The 26,076-nt window shown below is 36.7% G+C and overlaps 5 protein-coding genes across 7 annotated transcripts; 3 read left to right on the top strand and 2 right to left on the bottom strand.

Annotated features, from left to right (window-relative positions):
- Positions 1 to 492: 492 nt before the first annotated feature.
- On the top strand, positions 493 to 3,239 carry LOC109019211 (magnesium transporter MRS2-3-like). Its single transcript, XM_035684040.1, has 6 exons — positions 493 to 915; positions 1,410 to 1,616; positions 1,721 to 1,849; positions 2,030 to 2,193; positions 2,287 to 2,488; positions 2,719 to 3,239. The coding sequence occupies exons 1-6, from the start codon at positions 514 to 516 to the stop codon at positions 3,007 to 3,009; spliced, it is 1,395 nt and encodes a 464-aa protein (XP_035539933.1). The 5' UTR covers positions 493 to 513; the 3' UTR covers positions 3,010 to 3,239.
- Positions 3,240 to 5,271: 2,032 nt separating this feature from the next.
- Positions 5,272 to 6,277, top strand: LOC109019213. Its single transcript, XM_019001460.2, has 3 exons — positions 5,272 to 5,609; positions 5,745 to 5,791; positions 5,939 to 6,277. Exons 1-3 carry the CDS (start codon positions 5,396 to 5,398, stop codon positions 6,068 to 6,070), a joined length of 393 nt encoding a protein of 130 aa, XP_018857005.1. The 5' UTR covers positions 5,272 to 5,395; the 3' UTR covers positions 6,071 to 6,277.
- Positions 6,278 to 9,773: 3,496 nt separating this feature from the next.
- LOC109019212 (protein SOB FIVE-LIKE 6-like) lies at positions 9,774 to 11,356 on the bottom strand. Of its 2 annotated transcripts, XM_019001457.2 has the most exons (4): positions 10,585 to 11,350; positions 10,374 to 10,457; positions 10,201 to 10,274; positions 9,774 to 10,051 (listed from the first exon to the last, which is right to left on the bottom strand). In XM_019001457.2, the coding sequence occupies exons 1-4, from the start codon at positions 10,996 to 10,998 to the stop codon at positions 10,018 to 10,020; spliced, it is 606 nt and encodes a 201-aa protein (XP_018857002.1). In that variant the 5' UTR covers positions 10,999 to 11,350; the 3' UTR covers positions 9,774 to 10,017. The 2 variants fall into 2 exon arrangements, with proteins under 2 accessions (XP_018857002.1, XP_018857003.1); XM_019001458.2 differs by lacking the exon at positions 10,201 to 10,274 and having other exon boundaries at positions 10,585 to 11,356.
- Positions 11,357 to 16,671: 5,315 nt separating this feature from the next.
- LOC109019210 (1-aminocyclopropane-1-carboxylate oxidase-like) lies at positions 16,672 to 18,101 on the top strand. The gene is made up of 2 exons (XM_019001455.2): positions 16,672 to 17,322; positions 17,407 to 18,101. The coding sequence occupies exons 1-2, from the start codon at positions 16,772 to 16,774 to the stop codon at positions 17,981 to 17,983; spliced, it is 1,128 nt and encodes a 375-aa protein (XP_018857000.2). The 5' UTR covers positions 16,672 to 16,771; the 3' UTR covers positions 17,984 to 18,101.
- A 3,550-nt stretch (positions 18,102 to 21,651) lies between these two features.
- LOC108979725 (cyclin-D1-1-like) lies at positions 21,652 to 23,695 on the bottom strand. Of its 2 annotated transcripts, none has more exons than XM_018950451.2 (5): positions 23,234 to 23,695; positions 23,015 to 23,101; positions 22,594 to 22,906; positions 22,360 to 22,490; positions 21,652 to 22,159 (listed from the first exon to the last, which is right to left on the bottom strand). In XM_018950451.2, exons 1-5 carry the CDS (start codon positions 23,507 to 23,509, stop codon positions 21,911 to 21,913), a joined length of 1,056 nt encoding a protein of 351 aa, XP_018805996.1. In that variant the 5' UTR covers positions 23,510 to 23,695; the 3' UTR covers positions 21,652 to 21,910. The 2 variants fall into 2 exon arrangements, with proteins under 2 accessions (XP_018805996.1, XP_018805997.1); XM_018950452.2 differs by having other exon boundaries at positions 22,594 to 22,903.
- Between the last annotated feature and the right edge of the window lie 2,381 nt (positions 23,696 to 26,076).

Raw genomic sequence — 26,076 nt, 5'->3', positions numbered from 1 at the left:
GGATTTCAGTAAACTTGATTGATTTCAGAATCTATGAAAAAACTTTGGTTTTAAGACCAGTAATTAAATAAATCGGCTCCGCTTACATGGATGATTTCAGCCCAATAGCCATAAGTTGAAACCAGGCACTCACCCACAGGCCACATCAACCATCAACTTTGGGCTTCGTGCTACCTATTTTGGGCTGTCCCACTTAGTAGCCCAACTTTTAATTCCGGCAAGTACTTGCAAAAGTATGAAAAGAATTGTTACTATTTTGTTTAGCAAAGGTTTTCCTTAATTGATTACTTACTTCAAATACTCAAAATCCAGATACAATCTACCTCAATAAAAACAAAAATCTTGACTTTATAGTCACACACATCATACTTTTGCTCTCCGGTATTAACCAGACACGGTGCCATCTTGTTCAGTTGCAACCTGGCACTCCCTCTTATCTGCTTATTGTAGCCTCTTTGTTGGAGTTAGTACCCACTAAGAAACACAGAGACACCGGGGAAGAGAGAAAGAGAGATGAGCCGTTGTGATCTTTCCGACGACATTGGGCAATCAGAAGACAGCCCAGAGCAGGTACTGACCGCCTCCACGTGGCTAAGAAAAAAGGGAACCGGGATTCGGGCCTGGATGGTGGTGGATACAATGGGCAAGGCGCATGTGGTGGAAGCCGGGAAGCATGCCATCATGCGCCGCACGGGTCTCCCCGCCCGAGACCTCCGGATCCTCGACCCAATTCTCTCCTACCCATCAACCATTCTAGGTCGTGAGAGGGCGATCGTGATCAATCTGGAGCATGTAAAAGCCATAATTACGGCTCATGAGGTTCTTTTGCTGAATTTGCGAGACCCATCTGTAACTCCCTTTATCGAGGAGCTCCAGAGGTGTCTTCTGAGTCACCACCACGCATCTAAACATCAGGTTGGTTGGTTGGAGGTATCTATCCTAGTCAATGATTTCGTAAGGTTCCCTTAGTTTCGTTTTCGTTATTAATTAATTTAGATATACTTTGTCAGTTTGTCTCTCCTTAATATCATCATTTCGTCCATGCCATCAATCATGTATGACACGTGTGCTACGTTTTTAGTTTTGCCGGCCACATATGGTTTAATTCGTAGCTAACGTGCTAGCTATATCCTCTTTCTATTAGTTAGACACGTGTTTGAGTTTCATCCTAAGTTCAAATCATTTTCTGTTTATTTTGTCCTTACTATTTAAAGATTATAATAACATCATAGGTTCAACCTATGATTCAAGTTAATTACTAGACTTTGTCTAAAAAAAAAAGTTGATTACTAGACCAATATGGCTTTTAGACAGTACTTGAGGAGTAGACCAGACCTCCTTTTCTTTTCTTTATGCTGGTTTATTGTTTCTTTTTGTAGCTTTTGTTATTTATTGTGTTGCTTTTTCAGGAGGGCAATGGTGATGGTTCAAACGGGAAGAATTTGTATGAACTAGATATACCGCATGAGTCAAGGGTGTCTGAGAATCGAGATGAGTCGAGTAAGGTGGAGGGGAAGCGTGACATTGAGAATCAAGATGGATCAGCAGTTCTTCCATTTGAGTTTGTTGCATTGGAGGCATGCCTCGAGGCTGCTTGCAGTTGCTTAGAAACCGAAGTAAATGTTATTCCCTTTTCCATTTGATAGTTTTTTCTTGCGTGTCAGCTTGTGTGTGTCTGATATAGCTTACTTTTATTTCCTCTCCGTTGTTACCAAACTAGGCAAGGACGTTGGATCAGGAGGCTAATTCTGCGTTAGATAAGCTGACTTCAACGATTAGTACTCTCAATTTGGACCGTGTTCGCCATATTAAAAGCCGCTTGGTTGCTATAACCGGACGTGTTCAAAAGGTTAATTTGCTGTGTTAGGATTGAGAACCAATACGCATTTTATCAATCAGTTAAGATGATAACGCCTTGTACATGGTTGTTCGTATATAGTTTGGATGACAGAACAATTGAACCACACTGTTGTATTCCATATTTGCATATTTGCTTTTAATTGTGGTACTCATGCTCATGATGGTTCAGGTAAGGGATGAATTAGAAAACTTGCTAGATGATGAAGAAGATATGGCTGAAATGTATTTGACAGAAAAGTTGGTTCATCAAAACCTAGAAGATTCTTCTGATTCCTCAATGAATGAGATAGATGAAATGGTTGATGAAGCCTCTCAATCAGATATGCATGATAGGCACGTAACTAAATAAGTCTCATTTTTATCTTATAAATTACAACCTTCTATTGGCTTCTGTCGCATCTAGAATTTCCCATTGCATTTTATCAGGATGATGCCTCCCGAAATATCTTTGCAAACTGGTGGGTGTTCCAATGTTTACAAAGGTGGACATAACCCTGACAACCCTGGTGGGAACCGCACTAGCACTAGTCACAGTGGTGGGAACAAGAACCTTGATGTAAAGGAGCTTGAAATGGTCTTGGAGTCATATTTTGTGCAAATTGACGGTACACTAAACAAATTAACCACGGTATGCAAACCCATTTTACCACTCAATTTTCTCTTAGGGGTTTTCTCTTTCCCTTTCTTATAAACATAGGCACCAACATAGTTCAAAAACAATTGTTCTCGTGGCAAAATAATTTGGTATTTCTCTAAAAACAAATCTCTGTTCTGGTTTCTTTTATTTCAAGCATGCATTCGATTGACTTTTCCATTGTTAGCATACCTCATTCTTTTCTGGTGGTTGTCTCTTGGAAGCTGAGGGAGTACGTAGACGACACAGAGGACTACATCAACATAATGCTGGACGACAAACAGAACCATCTCCTGCAAATGGGGGTCATGTTATCAACAGCAACTCTTGTGCTGAGTTCCTTTGTTGTTGTGGCTGGCATTATGGGAATGAACATCAGAATAGAGTTGTTCGAGGATCAGGTATTAGGGCCAAAAAAGTTCATGTGGACTATTGGGGGAAGCACTGCTGGAAGCATATTCTTATATGTCTTTGCTATTGCCTTGTATAAACGCAAGAGATTGCTAGAATGGTGAAGAGAGATAGGCCATCAATTTCATGCATCTTTGTGCCGGTCCTGCTGGACAATACTATATAGAGAACCAAAAAATCTGTACCCTTGCTGTGTTTTTGTGGTCACTGGTCTTTTAGCATGAATATCAAAATCGAGCTGTTGGCTGTGGAGAGATCAGGGATGCTACAGTTCCTGTGGACTGTATGTAACTGAGCTGCATTTATTTTGCACAGACAACTACAACTTTCTACACATCTTACAATTTCTATCATAGACTGCTCGAAAATAAACATGTTGCAACATGCGATTCAAACGCAAGAGCTTTTCTGTTAAATAACGTCCGTGCTATATTTTGCAGGCTTCCAAACACTGAAAACCAATATATTAACTAATCTTTTACTGAGTATAAATAATTTAAATCAACAAGTTTCAAATAGCCTTGGAAGTTCCAGCAATAGCAATTCTTTCTGCGTCATTGGTTAGATGAATACAGAAAATTATGAACATATAAATCAGTTGCGCCGAGGCTTGAGAGAAATCGTTCACTTAAAAAGTTTTTTTTTTTTTTTTTTTTTTTCATATCAAAGTCTTTGATACTTTAACCCCTCGAGTAATACTGCTCTTTATTTTGAATATTATCATTTTTAATCATATCAATTTGCGTTACCATAACCCGCGCAACACCACATATGTAACTCCCAGAAACCAAGATGGAGAAGAACACTTCCGTCGCCGATCACCTTGCTCGCATGAAAGTCAAGTAATTTCTTCTATCTCTCTCTATTTCATCAATGCCTATAACAACCTCTGCTACCCATATTTGGTTTTCGAGGAAACTGGAAGAAAATGAACTGAACGAAATAACAAAGAAATTAGAAAACTCTTTTCGTAACTCTTTCAGATTCATGGAACGAGGGAAATTAGTGAAGGAGTTTTGATTTTGGATCATTGCATTTGTGAAAAATGTCACTTAACTACCATAGTGGAAGTGGGTAGATGTGATTCCTGTCGATGATTCTTGGTTGCAGCTATATGAACAAAGAGATGAGGACCAGCATGGAAGGAATTTTACTGGTAGGTTCATTTGATTTAGCTGCGCGCTCTGTGTTATGATGATGTGGGAACTCAACTTCATGATTTTTTTTTTCATGGTCATTTTTGCTTGCTCAAAGAAATTGAGGAACTGCATATCTTGTTCATTTCAGTGCAGTATCTATACACTATACTTTCTCGTTTCATTTCGCTTCAAATTTTGGCCCATTTCGGCCATTCCTATCAAATTCAAGCCATTCCGGCCAAAATTGGCATTTTGGTCTCTATTCTATTTCTGGCCATTTTTATAATTTCTTGTGTTTAAATGATTTTTTTGTAAATTTTAAATTTAACTAGTATTTAATTAATTTTAGAATATAAAATGTATTTATATAATTTTAATTTTTTTGTAACTTTAAATATGTCCCCTCATTCTCTCTTTTTTCAAATATCATTATTTTTTATAATTTCTCTATTCTATTTTTTTTTTTTTTTTTTTTGTGTCTCAACTTAAGTTTGTGATTTTTTCAAAAAATATTCATTTTATAAATCTTCAATTATTCCATATATATATATATATATATATATATATATATACACACATATACATCATACACACTTATACATATAAATATATAAATATTTATATATAATATATAATTAATCTCGAAACGGTATATCGGAATTCACCGATACCTAAATATTCTATTTCAGTATGTAGAACCCCTAAAATCGGCGCCTTCGTTCCAAAGAGGAACTGTTTTTTTTTTTTTAAAAAGGCACATCGCATTTGATTTGCATGATAAGTGTTAACTAAGCCTTCGTCTGGTTACACAGTTCAGATGAGATGAGATGATATGTTTTGTTAAAAATTAAATAAAATATTTTTTTAATATTATTTTTTAATATTATTTTTGTTTTGAGATTTAAAAAAATTGAATTATTTATTATGTTTGTGTAGAAATTTGAAAAAATTGTAATGATTATATGAGATGAGATAACCAAACAAGTCCTCATGTCTAATTGAGTGTTAGGAGATACCGTTGGTAATTTAAGTTGAAAAATTTTATACATAATCCTCACACTTTGCACACTATTTAAAAAGTATGTAATTTTATTTTTCTTATATTTTATATTTCAATTCAATATAAAATATGAGGATAAAAAATTAAAATCACATATTTTTTAAATTATGTATAAGTTTTTGAGGTTTATGTATATCACAACTCATATAAGTTACACGAAGTCAGAGTAGGAAAGGAAACCTTATACGAACTCAGAGTAGGAAAGGAAACCTTATCGTCATATCCATATTTCTATAGAACTGGTGGTTGTCCTCGTACCCCACACAGAGAGTTGTAAATGGTAGCTCTGAAATGAGTTCAATAGGCCAAAGTATATTGATGGCACTGACTGTCACTGTGAACAGGTTTGCTTCATCTAACGTGCAGGCTGTCCATAGAAGAGAGCGAAAAACACCATCTTCAACAACCACCACCACCACGTCAGACATTGGAAGGCGATGCCTCCTCTTATCCACTCTGGTTGCTGCTCCCCAAGTCGCTGACTCCAGGACTGACCTTCTTAAACGTATTGATTTCTCTCTTCAGCCTCAATCGCATTTTTTTTTTTCTATTCTGTCAAAGTTTTTGGGTGCCCATATATTTAGCTTTGCCGTCCGCTCTTTAATTCTTCTGATTAATTGGCACTAGATAATCTTTTCAGAGTATCTGAAGAAGTCAGAGGAAAACAAGTCCAAAAATGACAAGGAGGTGAATAATTTCTTGGCTGCACAGATTTCCTACTTTCATTTTTTGTATATTGGATTAAAACCGTTGAGCTTAAAAGAAGGGTTGCTACTTTCTAGAACTAAAAAACTGTTGAGATGCATTTTTATCATTATTATGATTATGTTGCAGAGACTGGATAGTTACTACAAGCGCAATTACAAGGACTACTTTGAGTTTGTGGAAGGAGCTTCAAAGGGGAACCAAGAGCAGCTTTCAGAGGCAGAGAAGGGTATTATTGATTGGCTTCAAAGAAACAAATGAGAGGACGTTTCACATCACTTCTTGAAACTGTATAAGCTGCTTAAAAGATGTTATTGGAAGCAACATTTTGACTTGTTTTGCACCCATTTACTGCAACTTCTACCACACTTTCAAGTTCCAAATGTTCAGCAATTAGTTCCTGCTTTGGTGATTTGATAATACTCATTTTTTGCGTGAAATTTCTTTCCATACGGAATGAGTTGTATATATATATTTCCAGCTGAGGAGCAATCATTTTACTGTTTAAACTATGGGCAATTAACACATCAATGGAGGGCCTTCTGCCATTCGAGTCTGTGCAAACTGCATGCTCCGGTAAAAAAATACTTCATTTGCCAAAGCAATTTATTATAAATTCTTATAGGTGAAGGGGAAAATAGCTGTAGGTATTTGATATCTTATCAGGTCTCCAATACAATACCTGGGGGGCAGGTTTGGCTTTACAACGAAAACAGCGTTATGATTGCTGCACAAGGTTTGAGCTTTGAACTTGGAGTTGAGACCGAAAGCATTCATGCGATTGAGATTTGGTTGAGTCCCAACGTAACTATTGTGATGTTGCACAATGGATTGGGCTGACATGTTTTGGCCCAAAGAATCCGTGATTCTGGGCCCTTTTCGTAGTTTTATTCTGATAGCATTCTACCTCAGCCACAATTCTGGGCCCATCGGGCTAATTTAAGCGTATATTTGAATATTGATAATTGTAGAATCACATTTTCAGTATTTGCTGTATAACCGAAACATGAATAGGATAGTTGTGGATAAAAAAGAAAAGCCCATTTGCCATATTGAGTTTGGCTCTTCAGAGGATATCGCGATGTTGAATGGCGAAGATAATTTCAAAACAATGAGGCTTGATATTATTTTGATTTGATTTTTATTATTACTAAATTTAGAGATGTGATTTTAGAAGATACTTATCTTATCTCAGCTTTATGGAATCTTCTTATAAATGGAGATCAATAATTCAACATAATTATTGACAGTTGTCATATTTTTCAGATTCTCCGTCTCCCGAAAATCAGTCACCTTAATTCTAGGAATCTATTTAATTTATATAATTAGTCTATTTACCTTTGATACATGTTTCCATACTTAGTCTGATCCTTATAATTAGTTCCATATTTTTGTAATTAGAAAATCATTCCCTTACATACAAAGTTTCCATACAACGTTAGCCTTCTGTGGCTATATATATGTAACGTTCCTCATTGTAAAAATCAAGTTATGTGAATGAAAGTTTGTATATTTCTCAATTTTAACAATAATTGAGAATTATAAAATGTAGTCTCAAAATCTCTCTCCCTCAGTTATCCCATCTCTATCTCAATTTCTATTCAATATTTAATTTTCTATAAACGCTAAATTACCAAAGCAAGCTACTCCCCCCGATGTGAGTCCGCCTGTGGATCTGCTGGTTTGGACAAAATCTTGAGGAGCTCAGTCATGAAGATCCAGCTTTTGCTTAACTATACTGAAATATAAAACAAACTCTGCGAGTGTTGCCAAATACCAAACTAGGTGTATAGATAAGAAGAATCTCTATGGCTTACATGTATTGATTTACGGGGGCCTCATAGCTAAGAGATTTATCCACCCTTTCCAGAACTTTGCAGACTGTGCCGCAGATTCATCTTTACAGTGGAGAGAGTTAAAATGCATGTTCAGCGCCCTGGCTTGAAAGAAAATAGGATATGCATTTATGTGTTATGTTCCCTTCTTTCAAGCACACAAGTTATGTTGAAATCAATTTACTGGTCCTGTCACGAGACACATCATAGTTCTGATGATAATAATTGGCCACAACCAGCAAAAGCACCCTCTGCCAAAATTAGATTTCACTATTATTGGTACTGTCAACTCTTTGGTCGTGACAGTGGACCTAGTGCTTCCATGCTTCCTGATTCATAACATATTCATGTCCTTGGCAGAGATGATAAGGTATGTGGAGACGTTTTGTCTAAAGAAATGGGAACACTCGAAGTTAACACAGCATTGCAGACACAAGTAGATATCAGAGCTCTTGTAAGAAACAACAAAGCCCCCCTCCCTTCCCCCTCTCTATATGTTTCAGTAAATTGAAGGTTTTGTTTTGGCGGTGGTTGGAAGGGCAGAAGAAGTTTCTCCCATACCTCTTAGATCCTCCTTATCCAATATGATGATGGAATACAGTGAGGCAAAGACTTAACACCTTCTCCTTTTTTATTTTATTTTTTCTTATTTGTCATTATCTTGCTTCCACTTTTTTTCTTTTCCTTCTGCAATTTGTTGACTAGATGGAAGACTCCATTACTGAACCAGAGAATTAAATATGAAAAAGGGGCATGTGAGCAAAGCTTAAAATTTGGACATCCTAAATTCCCAAGTCCTATCTTTTCTTTATCTTTCTCAACCTTTCTAGCAGAAACCCAACTTTATTTTATTTGAGTAGGAACTGACTGGGAATAGTAAGAGGAATAAAGAAATCCAGGGAAAGACACATAATTGTGCATGACATCAAGTCCAAGGACAGCTTCAAAGGCGGACAGGCTTGCATAAATAAATGTCGTATACATAAAATATTTGAGAAATGAAGATCCTTCCAAATGAGATAAAGATGACATATTAAACAAAATGGGGCATGTTCCATTAGGTCAGAAAGATCACAGGCAGGATCTCGTGGACTTAAAAAAGGGTCATGGAGATGCATATGAAATATTCCCCCATCAAGTTTGGCATTTCCGCCTCATCCGTGCACTCTGTACTGATTGCCCATCACCCATAATACTTTTCATTTTCCTGCATTATTTTTCATGTGCAGATTAAGCCTAAACTGTCGTGTTGTCATGAGGAAAAGAACTATCAGGACGGATGGAACCTTGTCTGGATTATCAGAGACACAAGTTTATTGTCCTTGTTAGTGCCCGAGCCTTTTCTAAGATTTGGTTCTTCTCCTACAATAGTAAGCTTTTCAACAAAGATTTGAAGGGATTCCATCAAATCATAACATTATAATTATGTGTTTAGATGATATGTATAATGAGTAGTTAACTTCATTCCGTCCTTTGTTAAAAAGTTATGGTTTAAAGAAATATCAAAAGCACCCAACGCATTACTAAAACTGCATGACAGCTCTATCGCTATCTCTCGCTACCTGTTTACTTTCTGATTAATTTGCTAATCTCTTGCTTCCTTTTTTTACGGTCACTTCCGAGGACTTGGTTTCGTTTGTTGTAGTTTGGATGGGTGAGAATGACTGGAATTTGCTGAAAGATTGATGTGCGTGCGTCATAAGATTTGGTAGGGATTTAGTGTGGGAAGCAGAGGAGGAAGGATAAGAGGGAGGGCAGCTAGGAGTTGCAATCTGCAAGTTCCAATAACCACGACATATCTGATTTATGTTTTTAGGTAGGACACAACATATGTGAGTAGTGAAAAATGTGAAAATAAATAAGAATACTGAGGCAACACCCAGTAAGCCCCAAGTTTTCAGTGAACATCCATTTCCATAGCAATTTTCCAGAGCTTTCGGAAGCAGATATTAAAAAGTGCTCTGCTGGATTGCAGATCCACCATCCAGTTTTTGCTCTCATTGCCATTTGAAGTAAAATTAGTTAAAAGCATCTAAAGATGCAAATAAGTGATATAAAGACTGCATGGGGCTCCATGAAAAACAAGAGCTGGCATGACAGCATGGAGACTGCCTAAAAGACAAGGCTGATTTGTACCCACTATTCATTGACAAGGAAATTAAAATTTTACAAACAAGAAATTTATTTCCAAGCATTCCTCTCAGGTTGTTTCCCACTGCATTGACAGGCAAAAGCAGAGAAAAGAAAATAAAAGGCATGGAACAAGATCCCTTTTGAGATTCAGCTCCTTTACTTTGACAGCCATTCCATCATTTCATTCAGAGCAACTTCTATAGTAACAACAGCATCAGCGGCAGAAGCAGGGAAATCACCTCATCCCAATCCTAACCTCTTCCCTTCAAGCCACCTGTAAAGAAGAAAAATTTAGGTTGATTAATTACGAACAATCATTAGCATGTTAATAGCTCAAGCAATGAATCATAACCATTCAAGCTTTCAATAGTACCATGGTATTAGAATTTAAACTAAGAAATATATTAATAAGCAGCACTAAACTGGTTGTTCTGAAGCTGGTTTGCAGGCAGGGTGGACTTTGAAAAACCAAAGTGGTCTTGGAATGCAGGTGTACGCTGCGAGAATGCACCAGCTATAAATATACTTTGTATAATTATTTACAAAAGAGAAGTAAAAGCTTCGATCAAACCCCAGAAAGAGTTAGGGGCAAGTACCTCAAAACGAGTTTCTGAGAAACCTTGGGAAAAACCCAAGACACTCTCCATTGAAGGTTGATTATTGTCAAGAGTGAAGTTGTTCTGCCAAATATTAAAGAACCATCAGAGAAAATATAATCCAATAATTAATTTCTCCTAGCAAACACCATCTGGATCATGCTATTTTTGGATATTACTTTAGTTAAGGGTGCTATATATGCGAACTTACCCAGGAGAAATTGATAACAGGAGAGCTAGCAGTGTCATCGAGAAAATCATTCAGTTCGTGATCTTCACGGTGTCGGTGTTGTTTTATTTTCTGCCTTTTCCCCACATTCTTCGCCAATGTGGCGGCTCTGGACGCAGGGTAAAAGCACCCACTATCATCATTGACGTAACCTTCATCTTCAAAGAGATGTGGAGGCCCAGAAGATGCATCAGAAACCATAGACAGGTCCTCTTCTTCTTCTTCTTTAGCCTCTTCTTTAGCTCTTTTATCTTTATATTCATCACAGAAACGATTGTTTCTATCTAGAATCCCAGTATCTCTACTTGAAACATTTGGAGAAAGAAAAGAGTGTTCCAAGTATAAAGTCCAACCAGACTCGCACCCACTGCTGCATTCTGAATCAAACACATTCATTTTCCTCTAATTTGGTCAAAGGAAATCCCAAATGGGTTTTCTTCTATAAGCCCTGAAATTTATCAAGAAAGAGAGACAACTAAACTGAGAGTCACTCGTGCTCAAGCTTCCTAGCGCTCCACTCTTAAGACTACTTTGTTTTCTCACCAAGTAGTGTGAGATGGGAAGAGTGGAAATGGGGTGTGAGGGAAAATCCAAAGGAAATCAGACTAAAATCCTAGACTAGTTTTGTCCTGACTCTCCCCCCCTACTCGGGCCTGTAAGTGAATGAATCAGAAGTGCCAGTTGGGGCTGGGGTTATAAGAGGGTGCATGTAAGAGAGAGAGAAGGGGAAAAGCCACAACTTCACATGCTAGACAGCAAGGCACTGTGTACCTCAACTAAACCAGGTACACGTCCATTTCTCCCTTCCACCGTATATGGACACCTATCCTTTCTGCAGTAATGCACCTCTCTCTCTCTCTCTCTCTCTCTCTCATGGCAAACTCTTATCTTCACTTTTGTGCGTGATTTAGTGACAATCTCTGATTTGATTAATATGGTTGGTCTAGTTGGCTTATTATAATTTATATCCATATCTATGAACTATCCTGTGCACCAGGTATATGTGGTCCTCTGCTAGTGCAGAAATATGGAAAGATGGGAGGTTCATTTTCAAGATTACAGTGAATACTTTCTAGTATTTTTTTCTCATTTTACTCAAATTTCCCTCCTTTTTGAATCTCTGCACAGGTAATGTTTAATCAATTGGAATGAAGAATTGAAAGTGTGGTAAAGAGAACGAACATATTAGGCTTTTGATGCTGCAGAACACCAAAATAAAATGACATAAATATTTAGGTTCTTGTCAGTGCATGTCCTCTGATTGGAGGCTCTCTCCCATATCTCTCTCACTATCTAACATATTTTCCAAGAGATCATTTCAAAAAAAAAGAACAAAACAAGTTTTTATGGCATGACAGCATGAGTGGAGACTGTAGAAATTTCTTGGGGCCAGGAGTGTAAGTTCTGTAGTTGACTGGGTTTTTATGAATCCACATGCCATCACATTCATAACCAGAGAGACAGACAGACAGAGAGAGAGACAGAGAGATTTCTCTACCAAAAATTTACTCAGCCTCCAAGAACTCACACACACATGTGGGCACGTGTGCTTATGCATATTCGGCCTCCCATATATTCACACATGTATGCACGTGCACACGCACTTCAACCTAAAATTCTTCTACTAAATTTACTCCATAAAAATTGACAGTTGATGATCCTTTGTGTACTACTACCAATGTAAAATCCGCCATTTCTTTTCCACATACTCTTCCTTTTACGCCTAAATGGTCTTCTTCTTTTTTCCCCCCATTTATATAATAAATAATATATTTTCTTTTTTTTTTTTTCATTTTAGAAAAAATGGTATCTTGTTTCACTCTTAGGACAGTGTTACTTGGACCGATATTTAAACGAATGAAGTATATCTATGAGTGTAAATCCACTTTTTATTTTTTTTTCTTTTATTTTAAATCATTTTTTACACAATTTTAAATATTTTTTTTTTAAATATATCAATTCACTAATATTCATTTCTTTAATCATTAAGTAAAAAAATTAAAATTAAAATTAAAAAATTAAAAATTCAATTGATCATTTTTATTGATTCAATTAACATTTTCCTTCACCCTTAATCTTCGCAATATTGTTCCATAAATGTAGAAAGGAGGGTGGAATTATGATGGTATTATCAGCAGCTAGAAGTAATATCATGGAGGACTACTTGCTTTGCTCTTTTTTATTATTATTTTTAAATAATTTTTTTATTATTTTTAATTCATCGGTATTATATAAATATTATAAGTTTTCTCCGCTAATGAATTCAGCAGACCTATGTCTGCTGGCCTAGTATAAATTTGGCAAGCCTCACCCTATGTTCCATAAGTTTAATAATATCAAGTGGATGCAAGTAATTTCTTATATTATGCTAAGGAAAAACAAAAGATCAAGATTTATGGTTATATTTCCAATAAAATTAAAAGGTTAAAAAGTTAATGATGCATGTGAAGTCAAATAAAAAAAAGTGCACGCACGAAAAGCTTTTCCTTAAATAATTAATAATCTTTCACGTGTTTATTGAAAGTGCTCCATAGTCTTATAATAGTCTATGCTATAATTTGAGGATGATGGCTATTTCATTTGATAGGCATCTAAAGGTATATAATTTATAAATGGGTGAAAATAGGGGAAAGAAAACAGAGAGCTCTAAATCTCTCAAGACTCACATGGCACCACAGGAATTTTAATACCCATGTGAAAATTTTCCCTCAGATCACTCATTAATTAATGAATGAGTGATAGCACCTAGATACCCTAATTTGTTACTTTTCGGCCTTCCAAGGCTACCACGCGCTCTACTATTGGACTCCCAAGTCGCTGATCTATTAGACGGTAAGAGAATATCGTTCAAACGAGTGGCGCGTGTGTCTCACGTGCGGCCTACAATGCGCATGGGTTCTAGGCACCGCCTTCCCAAGTGGAGTCTGCAGCCATCACGAGCGGCAGTGCCAGGGTCAGCAGCTTCGGCTCCCTCAGATCCGATTGTTCTTCTTTTTCCTAGTGTAGCGCGTGATCTTCAAATGCCACCACAGCCAATGGCAGTCCTATACCAATGTATCAGTTTATCTATTGGTTGTTATTCTCCTATGTTTCTATTTTCCATAACCACTGATTAAGATAAAATGTCGATGATAGTCTCCCTCAGCCAGACCAGATCAGCAAAATGCAGCACGCTCCTTTTGACTACGACTTTTAGTTGTAGTTTTTTAATCTGTTTATCAAACATTGTAACCGTTTTTACATGTCATCCCATTTGTAGAACATGGGTTAGAATCAATCTTTTGATTCGAGAACCCGCTTTTTATTTTTATTTATATTTGCTGGTGTTGTTTTTACTTGTTTTGGAACAATTATTGAGGACTCTACTCCATAGAATCTTGTATCTTTGTAATCACTTATTTTAATCTATGTTTTTCTTGAGAGGAGGAAAAAAAACAATAGCCATCCAAATCTCTCTCTCTTCTCTCTCTCTCTCCATTGATTGGAGGGAGTATCGGTATGTGCCCATGTCCAATACAGCTAATCTGGGCCATATTATTGTCAATTGCTGATTTAGGGCTTCACTATTAATGGGCCATGATTCTGTTTCGACCTCCTCGCTGGAGACAAACTAATCAACTAATTAAATGAGTGTGCTTCAAGTTAATTGATTAATTACCTTAAGAAGAAATAATTAAAAAAATATGATACTTTGTAATCTCTACCTATCCATTCGTAAAAGCTTCCTAACCAAGATCATAAAAATAATTATAAAAAAAAAAAAAAAAAAAAACCTTCATAGTTATTCCTTGAAGGTGCACTCTAATGTCAGCAAAACATCCACATATTTCTAGTAAACTACGCAAAATCCGGAACTGGTATCATTGGAAGGTAGTGCTTCTTTTATTCATTAAAAAAATAAATCAGCAAAGCTGGTTACAGATCATCTAATCACTGAAAAACAGCATACCAAGTAATATCCACAACTGCACCCTTCAATAATAATAATAATAATAATTATTCCTAATTTCGAAAAATAAAACTTAGATAAATGTTACATATATAAAAAGATTATATAAAAATAAATTCATAAAAATGATGTGACTTTATGTAATATTTTATATCTGTTTTATAATAAAAATAATTTTATAACCTAAGGTACAATATCAAGACATGTTACTTTATGTGTTTGTGACAAAAATATTTTTATAGAACAAAAGAACGGAATTTATCAAAAATAAAATATAAAAAAAGAAAATAATAGAGTTATTATCTTTCTACTATTTATTTATTATTATTTTTTTGATTTTTTTTAATTTTTAATTTTATTTCATCGTTAAAAAAGTAAATATTAATAAAGTTATATGTATTTTTAATTTTTTTTAATGATTAAAAATATTTAAAAAATAATAAAATAATAAATAAATAATAAGAGACAGTAACTTATCACTAAAAAGAGTGCATGAAGGAAGGGGTCGGCGAGACAGGGACATCCAAGCTGGCTCCCACGCCCGGAGGGAGGGAGGGAGGTAGGGTTCCCATGGGAAGGAGGCCCACGCCACACATACTGCCGGTAATATCAGTCAATCGATGATTTGTCGTTTAGCAAAAGTACATAGTACGGAAACACGTACGAGGGCACACCACCACGAACGACCACAGCGTGGGAGTGCCGTGTGTTCCGCTGCTTTTGGGATGCGGACATGAATTTTTTTTCGAGATAAGATTTTATTGCCTTTTCCTTCGCTTTTTCTTCCCCACTCTCCATTACCATGCGTGTCGTTTATAGGATCATGCTTTGTTTGAATAGTGAAATAAAATATTATTTTTTAATATTATTATTATTATTTTAAATTTTAAAAAAATTAAATTATTTATTAAATTTTATGTGAGAATTTTAAAAAATTATAATAATAAAATAAAATAAAATAAAATGAAATGGTTTCTTATCAAACTAACCCTAATCTTATAAAAAATAGAAAAGATATTTACAATCGTGAATGTGTAAGTACCGTACAATTATTTTAAAAAAAGTAAATAAATACAAAATTCACATACAAATAAATTAATTTGTTAATAATATATCTCACTCTTTTTCAAAATGATTACACAATACTTACACATTTCAAAATTATATATAATATTACTTCATAAAAAAAAATCCTATCTATTTCTTCATCATACATACATTTATAAATATATGTATATAAATAAGTACAGGTGGCTTGCACTTCTGCCGTCCTACATCTTGGCTACGTTACAGTGGCACGTGGGTATGCTTCTCATTTTCATCACTCATAACCCATACAATCTATTTTCTTATAATTCTATTTTAAATGAATAATGTTAATATAAATATAAAATAATAACTACTAATTTTTATGAGGCTACTAGCTATTAGAATAATAAATTGTTAAATAATTATCTAAATATCATTAAATTAAAGTATAAAGAACCACTTGTAAATACATTGCAATCTCAAACTACTTTTCTCACTGATTTTGCATTTCTTATAAATGATATTCGTCGTATGATTAGGAATTTTCAAGAAGTGCAGATTTTACATGTCAACCGGATGGGTAATATTGCAGCTCACCAATTAGCAAGAAATGCATGGAATGTTGAGGATATTGTAATGTGGTGGGGCTCTTATCCTTCTTTTGTATCACAAGCTGTATGACTTGATAGAAATAATGTTATGTAAAGACTTTATTATTTGAAATGAATGAATGAATCATTGGTTATCAAAAAAAAAAAAAAAAAAAGTTTCGTATAAAATCAATCATCATATACTTTGGGCCGTTGGTGTTGCCATCGGCCCATAACCACAATAACAGTCCAATTAGGCTACCTGCTTGAACTGTTAGATCGTTACTGATAGAGTGGTTCAATGACGAAAATGGCTTACTTGTCCTGTCCTGTCCAGTCCAGTCCAGAGAAGTCCAAACAATTGTCGAATCTCTACAGCAACAAAATTGATTGGCATAATTTTCAGCCTCTTCTTTCTTCTTTTTTCTTTTTTCTTTTTTCTTTTTTTTTTTTTTTGAATTGGGATCGAATTCAGAACTCAGTTATGTCATATAGGCCACAACTTTGGCAAATGCTCCACTCGTTAGTTCTCTAATCTTATCTACATTTTCTTCTGAACAATCTAAACCGACCTGAACCCCCTTACTCGCAAGTCACCAACATGGAGGAAGACAAAGGTTGCTTCCATCTAGCTAGCTTCATCGACCAAAAGGACCGTTTGAGAATCTCAAGAGTCCCCGTGGTACAGGAATTAGCACGCCAAGGACTCCATTACTTGCCAGATAAGTTCATCAAACTGCGCCCCGACCAACCAACCACACCCTCTCTCGTCCATGAGGTCAATACCTTTCCATCCATCAATATGGCTAAGTTACGGCTGGGGTCCGAGCCCGAAGGTCGAGCCCACGAGCTAGCCAAGCTAGCCAGTGGTGCCCAAGAATGGGGCATGTTTTTAATCACCGACCATGGGATGCCCGCTGATGTTTTGTACGATGTTAAGGATGTTGTGAAGGAGTTCTTCGGCTTGTCTTTTGAAGAGAAGAAAGCGAGTGTTGGATCTTATGCGAATGTCGACAACATGGGTTATGGCCGGAATTTTGTCAAGTCGGAAGATCAGCCGTTGGATTGGATTGATCGGCTGACCATGAAAGCAGCCCCGGAAGGAGCAACTGAGGGACTCCATGTTTGGCCTCAGAAACCCAATAATTTCAGGTACGTTTACTGATTCACATAATGGACGATCGTCACTAGTTTAATAGAAGATTTCATCAAAGTAAATGACATTGGGAATGACAGGCAAGCCATAGAGAAATACGTCAAAGAATCAAGAAAGGTCTTCAACGACCTACTCGAAGCCCTTGCCGAATCCTTTTCACTGGAAAGACATGTTTTTGTGCATTATTTCCATCATAAAGATAGTGAGGTTAATGTGAGAGTGAACTACTACCCACCATGTCCGAGGCCTGACCTTGCCCTGGGCATCACCCCACACACGGATGCAAGTGCTCTCACTCTCCTAATGGAATTTGACACCACCGGAGGACTCCAAGTGCTCAGGGACCGAAAGTGGGTTGCGGTGCCATGGCCACGGGATACATTGCTGGTGAATGTGGGAGACATCCTAGAGATAATGAGCAATGGAAGGTTGAAGAGCCCATGGCACAGGGTTGTGACCCAAATGGATGCCGACCGATTCTCGATTGCTTTGTTCTACAATCCACCCTCCCGGGCTGAGATTGAGCCTGTAAGGATCAATGCAACCATGGAGCATGAGGTTTACAAGAAGGTGGCGCTTAGGGATTATTTGCAGCACTTTTATAAGATCAATCCCACATCTGAGAAACAAGCAATCGACTTTGCCAAGGTTCAGTGAGTTTGATGTTTTGAGGAGGAGAAATTATTTGAAACTCCAAATAGGAAATAGAAAAAGCCTCGGCAGCGTTGAATTTTTTTGTGGGTTGAGGTGAGTTATGTTAGTTTTGATTCTTGCACCACCATGCAAGCCCATATAGTATATACCACCATGCATTGCATTCTACTACTTTAAGAGGTTGCACCTAACGAATTTGACACAGCCTCATCAAACCCGAGAAGAAGATATGATTCCTTTCTAATCTACAACCTAAAATTTAAAAAACGTATTTTAAAATCTAAATTGGGCATGAAATTAATGTAAATCCTTCAACCACGCATAAAATATCTAGGAAAAGTTCAACAATCTCGCATGAACTCAGTCCAAATCATAGTTACAATTATCCTATTGTCCCAAAGTTCTATTCACACCTTGGATGCTAATTATTGATATTGAAAAATCAAAGGCACACCCACTTGGCAACCGGGACATGAGGACTACTAAAATTAAAGTTTGCAAATAATTTTAAAGAAACAGTATTATTGCCATCTTCAACTGCTCACCGTCCCAACTGTGGTGATGCATCATAAATATTGGTCAAGTAGTCTGTAGTTGAGTCGACCCTTTCTTTCATTTGATCCATGAAAGTCTTGGTAGTTTATATGGTATCCGGTTGGTCATAGGTGGCCGTCCCTCTTTCTTTATCTTTTTGATAGGCTAGAAAGGGAGGCGTCCTTAAAGTAAAAAGAAAAATTTCAAAATTTCAACGTGAAAAAAATATGCGAAGATGGAGGCAAGTGCGACATGCGTTTCAAATTTCAATGAAGATAGTATGAGTACTGCCTAAGTTACGCGTGAGGGAGGCACAAAGAAGTCACAAATTTACATAAGGTCGGCAGGGTCTTCACCAAGAAGAAAATTTTCAGCTTCGGGAGCTGCCATGACACCCACTAAAACTAAAGTAAGACGTAGCAACGTGTCTGTCAGCATTGGGGTTGAGTATGAAGACGCGAGAAAAAAAAGCTTAATAATTATCACCTTCCTTCAAATGCAATTTCCTTTTATTTGGAGATTTTAAGCGTGTGGCTTTTAGTGCATTGTCTCGACTCTCAATCAATCATGCATGCTGTAGAAGTAATAATGGTATTCATTCACAGGCAGAGAGAGAGAGAGAGAGAAAGAAGTAGGTTTAGAATTGATATCAGTTGCCAAATTCGAAAACTTATGGTTGAACCATTGGATTTTCATGCTTATATAAGTGAAATGTTTGAGAATCTAATTTGCTCTGTTTTTATAGGTATTATAATCTTTGTGGGATCCATAGTTTCTGAATCCCCCGTTAATTTCGACACTTTTGTCCATCTTATTGTCTACTCTTGTTCCTACTTGAAGTTTGCTCTTCCATAAAAGAGCAAAGCAAGGGTTAACAATAGGAATGGCAATAATAATAGGAAAATGCCAGGGACCGATGAATTTGACTCCAAATCAATCGATACTTCGTTTTTTTTTCTAAACTTAATGGGTAAGAAAGTGTTTATTAGTGACTTAAATTTTTTTTTTTAAATATATTTTTAAAGATATTTAAAAAATATGTAAATTTTTTTTTTATTCTTATCGGTTCAGCTATCGGTATCTGTTATCAGTAACAAAACTCATCGTTTAGTAGTAATAATAATAAGAGAGGGGTTATTATGCCACCTCACTTTTTTCGCTGGACGGTACGTGTTATTTTTTTAATTTTTAATTTTAATTTTTTAATTTTTAATTTTTTAATATATTTAAATACTTTTAAAGAATAAAAAAATATATTAATATATTTAAAATTATTTCTTTAATTATTAAATAAAAAAAATTATACAAACGATCAAATAGAGCTCGGCAGACTATTTTTTCTAATAATAATAATAATAACGACAAAGCACATTGACGAGGGAGGGAGGGAGGTACCGTGGTTGATCAATTAAAGAGGAAAGAGATGGGGATTGGGCGTTGAAGGTGTAGTTCATGAGCTCACGTGAAGAGGGGAGATGGTGGGATCGGAGGTCATGAGTTGCTTCAAAAAGATTGTCAATGCTGGTTTGTCTCATTCATTGGCTTGGCTCCTCCTCTATTGAGTCAGTCCTAAATGGTCAAGACTCTTGGAAAGCCTGTGCCTGTGGGGGAAAACTTTCCGTACTATCACTAAAAGTATGCTCGTGAATCTGTCGCCTTGTGAGCAGAGAGGGGTCCATTCCCTGGTCTCAGACTCTCAAGGCCCACTCTTTCCATTTGCACACTCCACTCTTTTGGCAGATAAAATTATTACAACAGAAACTCTCTTTAAATAACATTGGAAGTAGTATGTGTTTTTACTCACAACATGTAATAATTACTTTGTACGAGGACCCAATAAAAAAACAGAATTCCACGTTATACATGTCCCCACCTAAAAGAAAAGAAAAAAAAAAAAGAAATCCCTTGCAACAATTACCTCATTAATCTTTCTTATCTGAACACGCCCATCCGGTCCGGTCCGGTGCAATGCAGGAAAATTTGATGAAGAAAGAAAGCTGGTTTTTAAACAGCCTGGAATGGGGCCCAACCTTGACCACTCTTATGGGGAATCCCAGCCACTAACTTGTGCTCCCCATTTTTAGCCCTCTTTCAAACCATAAAGAAGAAAATAGAAAGCTCTAGGCAGAGGAGTCGATCCCATGTTTTGGTGGTGCTGCGATTGAAACTAGAAGGCCAACCACTCCAATTATTGTGATCCTACGACCTCTCTCTCTCTCTCTCTCTCTCTCTCTCTCTAACATCAACAAAATAGTCCAAATCAAATGGGTTTTTTAAAAAATTATATTTTTATACTTATTTTACTACTGTTTTATTATTTAATTATTATTATTTAATTATATTAATTGATTGAATTTATTTTTTTTTTAAATTATGTAAAAATATTATGTTTTAAACTTTTTAATACAGATTGAAATAGTTTAAAAAAAATAGTAAACTAATGATAAAAGAGGTGTAAATTTATCCTTTTTTTTGTTTTTCTGGAAGGGGTGGGGGCGGCGGCGGCCAAGTGGCGCACACGAGCTTTCTGTTCGCTTACAAGCTCTGAGATGATGTGTCCTCTATGTGGTGGTCTCCACCCCCAATCTCTGTCACCCCACACATACCGTCCATCCAATCAAATCATTGCCTTCCCCTTTATTAGTTGTAGTGGCACTATTCCGACTGTTCACTCTCCAAACTCCATTCTTACACGTGTACGGACCCGATTGATTCTACCTCTCTGTCTCTCCCACCCCCTCCACTCACATAATTTCCCTCCAAATCTCCTCTCTCCCCCACCCTTTCACCACCTCTTACGTGGCTTCTGCCCGTCATGCCCCCAACTTTCCACCTATCAAATTTGATTTTTCTTTTTGCGATTTACTATAATTTTATCACGTGTCTCAGCAATGATGTCGAATATGTAGGTTAGATCCTGGTTCGACATCTACGGATTCGAGATATAACCGTCGAGCACCAACAATCAATGGGTCCAATATAACACTCATCAATCAAGAGAAATCAAGAGAGCCAGAGAGAGAGAGAGACTCCTTTGTCGGGGGCTTTGTGAATTAGAGAAACATCATTGGACTAGAGTAGTATAGACAGTAAATGTGCGTATTTGACTAAACTCCACAAAGTAGCCGAAACCCACCGCAGCTTTTACTTCAAAAGTGGTTATATAACAGCATCATATCATCAACTACAATATATCATCTTACTCTTATCATATATCATTTATCGATTTTAACGAAACAAAAAAGGAAATTAAAAAAAAAAAAACTCTCTTTCCTAATACCTACCTACCTTCTTGCAATCCCGACCGTGCATTTTATAATCCAAATTATAAAAAAATAAAACTTTAAATTGACGCTAAAAGAAAAGGAGAGATAAATAAAACCGGTTTGGGCTTATCTAGTGCTGCTGTAAATCCGGGGCAGAGGATCGTTGCCACTTGATAGGCCGCTCCTCTTCCGCCACGGTTAAGCCAATAGTGGCGGGGTTCTCGGAACGCGTCTCGCAGCTTCCACAGTCAGCGGCGTCCAGCACCGCGACTGGGCTGGGCGGAGCCGCCGGCTTAGATCTCCCGTCTTTTGGGCAAGCTGCCGTGCACGTGTCAGTCAGGTACTCCACCATTAGTTGGTGACAGCTTCTCACCCTTTCCTGTCCCCAAAATAGAAAAAGGGTAAAAAGAAAAGAAAAAGACCAAAAATGTATTACACTGCTTTCAATGACCTTCTCTGCAGTACATTCTACACACCACGCTTCTCTTTGAATTTCTCGCAAAAGAGAAAGAGACATTTATTTACGAAACAAGCCCAACAACGAATTAAAATTATATTATATAGACGCCAGAATAATACTTTGTTTACTCTCTCGTGAAAAACAACAGGCAATTTGCCATCGACCACCGGTGAATCAGAAGCATCAGCAGTAGCACAAAGCACAGCCGCTGCTGCTAATGTCGATGGCGCATAACCCAAGAAATCTACCACTGAAACATAATATTATAAAGTATAAACTTAAACTGTTAGTAATAATCTAGTATAAAAAACAGAATCCGAAAAGTAGCTGGGATTGGGTTGGGTTTGGATTACCGCGGGTGGTGCTGAGAATGAGATCCGAGCAAGCGGAGAAGACCAGGTTGAAGAGCTCGGATCTTGGAGTGGAAGAAGATGGAAGCTTGGAGATGAAATAGTCGAGAAAATCGAACGGTGTGACCGAGCGCAATCTCCAATTGAGAAGGGACATGACCCGGAGCTCCATTCGCTGCACCGTTTTGGGATCGAACACGAACTTGGGCTCAAACACTTGGAGGTCCAGTAGGAGTGGGACCTGGGGTTCCTCCATTTTCGCCGCTAGAGACAAGCACGCCACTGATAGCAGCTGAAGCGGCCACCCATTTGGCTGCTGAGATGAAAACAAGACGATCAGCAAAGCTCAGTGTCAGACACACTCCCGGTGAATCCGGAATTTCTTCCGAAAATCAAGTGTTTTTTCCCGGGAAATTACTCCTACCAGTAAAGAATGGGACGAGAGGAAACGATCGAAGTAGTTGACGGAGAGGAACGCTGTAACCGGCCTGAAGTTATAGTACGCGTGCACCTGTGTCACGCAGAAAACCACCACAGCAACCAATCGAAAATTCAACATCCGCACTACCTTTAGATACCGTATATTTAATGTATACATACCTACCCACGCACGTACTTTCTATCTGTAAAGCAAACTGTGTACCTTTAAGATCCAGTCGATGGAGTCTTGGCGAGTGGTGACGTCGATCGAGCGGTCACGACAGCGTCTGAGGTAGTCCGGGATGGGAAAGTGGAGGAGTTCCGAGTCGACGAGCGCGGAAATGGTGGACTCATCGGAGGGCGGAGGATGAACGGAGAGAGACGATGATGAAGTCTGATTGGAGATCCACGTATCTGCGTCCAAGGAAGTGACGTCGACGACATCCTCGCTGCAGTACAAGCTAGCAGTGGCGGCGGAGTGGCCCGCTGAGTGAGGCATTGCGGCAAGGAGAGAGGGAGACTAACGGAGAATTAAGAAAGGCGACGGCATTTGTAACGGCGTTGAGAAGGAGAACGGTTGGGGTGGTAGTGGAGATGGTGTAGGTGGTGCTTAGTTTGGTCATGGCTGGCCTTTTGGGTTTGGACATAACAGTCTTTATTAGCTAGCTCTATGCCTCTGTCCCTCGCGCGCGCGCGCGCTCTCTCTCTCTCCTCAGCCTTTTTTTTTAAGAGCTAAATTTTATTATATAGAAATGAATAAAAAAACTCAATTCATTTAAAAAGAATAAAATCAAAAATTAAAAAAATAAATTAAAATAAATATAATATATAAAGATAATGAGTATCAAAGCTATTAATACAAATAAAAACATATCCCACCGACTAATAATTTTTTATAGAACTTTCCTACGAATAAATTGATGTGCTAATACATCACTTTGAGATTTACTATAATTTTAAAAAAATAAAATATTAATATTGTTTAGCATAATTAATGTGAAAAACTTTCGCATCATTGGTACGTAAAAAATAAGAATTCTAAATTAAATTTCTCATTGTTGTAATTATAATAAATTTTACAGTAGATAGTTAATCAAATTATAAATAACATATTTCATATACACATATAAGCCTAAAATCAGTAAATGTTCCTCAGCTGGGGCTATCTATTTAAGTGGAAGAATCTTTGGACAGCTAACTAAATTGAATTCGCGTTCTTTTATAGCTGTTAGAGTAATACTAAATGGGTTCTACAAATACTGCGTATTTAAAAATATATATATTATTAAAGGTTTAATTTTTTATATAAATCTTATATTTTTTATTTTTTAAAAAATAAATGGACGGCATTTATACTGAATATAAGATTATGAGTGACACAACAGTCATCAAAAAAGTGTTCCGATAAGTATATTTCACTTTTTTTTTTTCATGTATTTTTAAATCATCATAAATATTTTTAAAAAAAATAAAAAATTTATAATATTATTAAAAAAAATACTTCTTTAATTATTAAATAAAAAATTTGCTGGGAGGCACACTTTCGGAATCCGACTTCGGTGGGCATAGCATTTGTGTAAGATTATGTATGATCTCTTGTAGCCCAAAACTAGAGGACAGAACAAAAAGAGAATGGTCTTGTCCGAAATTAAGCATAATTGGCAAAAGATATTAGAAAGGCAATCTTGTTGACTTTGGTACGCATCTACTAATGTAGCCTTTGAGTTGGGATATTTATGTCCAAATCTCAAGACTCAACCCCTCTTTCAACGCGCTCTCGCTATGTTCATCATGTTCATGCATAACAACACTATTGATGACAGCAAGATTACTGCCTTCTGCAGAATGTTGTGGGCAGAACCTTTTATTTCATGAATTTTGTTGTTTTGGTTTATAATAAGAATCTAATGCAAAAAAAACTAAAGGACGCTCATATTGCAGAAATTAAAGGACGCTCGAAGCATAAAAGAATGCCAAGCGCTCAATCAAAGGATGAACTCGACAGTTAGAAGGAAGGGAAGAACCTGTTAAGATTTATCAGGCAGCCCATAGAACTACTATCTCCTATTATCTTGAGCTGCGGCCACGGCGGAAAATGGAGTCCAAAGAGAAAGTGACTATAGCTGCTGCCGTAGCCAGAGATGAGGAAAAAAAATTGGTACTAAGGCTACAAGTAGGCATACGCACCCGTGTAGAACCAGTGTGGATAGGACACCGATCAGATAGATGTCAACAGATACTCGTTGAATTAGGTAGGCACGTAAAAACCCATGAAGACAGCAAAGCCTAGAATGAATTTTGAACTGTAATATTTGATTTGACTCTTCTACTTCCAACTCTGGGTGAGAAGAATGCTGGCTTTACTCTTTGTATTAAGATGTTGTCTTGACGTGTATATTAAATTTTCACTTGGAGACTATGACAATGTTCATATCCAAAGTCCTGCTCTAATATTTTCTCCAGGAAAGCGATAGAAGGAATTTCAGAAGTTAGATACTTACAGTGATGCATTGGAGCCACTGGCAGTGCCAAAAATGCCATTCAACAGTATCTATGTCATTCTAATTTTTTAAAATTTTTATATAAAATATAATAAATAATTTAATTTTTTTAAAATTTAAAATAATAATATTAAAAAATAATATTTTAAACTTTCATCTATATTTATAAACATTAAACAATCCAAAAGAATCATTAATCGATTCTTAAAATTTACTGAAAGCTAATTACAAAGAACGAGAGTCGAGGCAACAGGGTATCAATAGCAACCTGCCAGCCAACACCACGGCCAAACAGAAAGGGAGCACATGCTTTGGCAATCCCATATCTCGAGGCTGCAATACATGTCTATATCTACCTGTGAACTGCTACAGCAATAACAGGATAAATTACTATTGAAGCATATAAAACTAATGCCAATCCTTATCTTGACATTTACTTTATTAAAATTATTTTTAAAATTTAATAAAAAATACATATTCTTCTTCTATTTTTTTAATAATGACATTTTTTTTTCTTTTACAATTATACCATCTAAAGAAAACTCAATGATTAACAATCAAAAAT

This window comes from Juglans regia, chromosome 13 (assembly GCF_001411555.2).
Source record: "Juglans regia cultivar Chandler chromosome 13, Walnut 2.0, whole genome shotgun sequence".
Lineage (NCBI taxonomy): Eukaryota > Viridiplantae > Streptophyta > Magnoliopsida > Fagales > Juglandaceae > Juglans > Juglans regia.
This window is presented reverse-complemented; position numbering and strand designations above follow the sequence as displayed.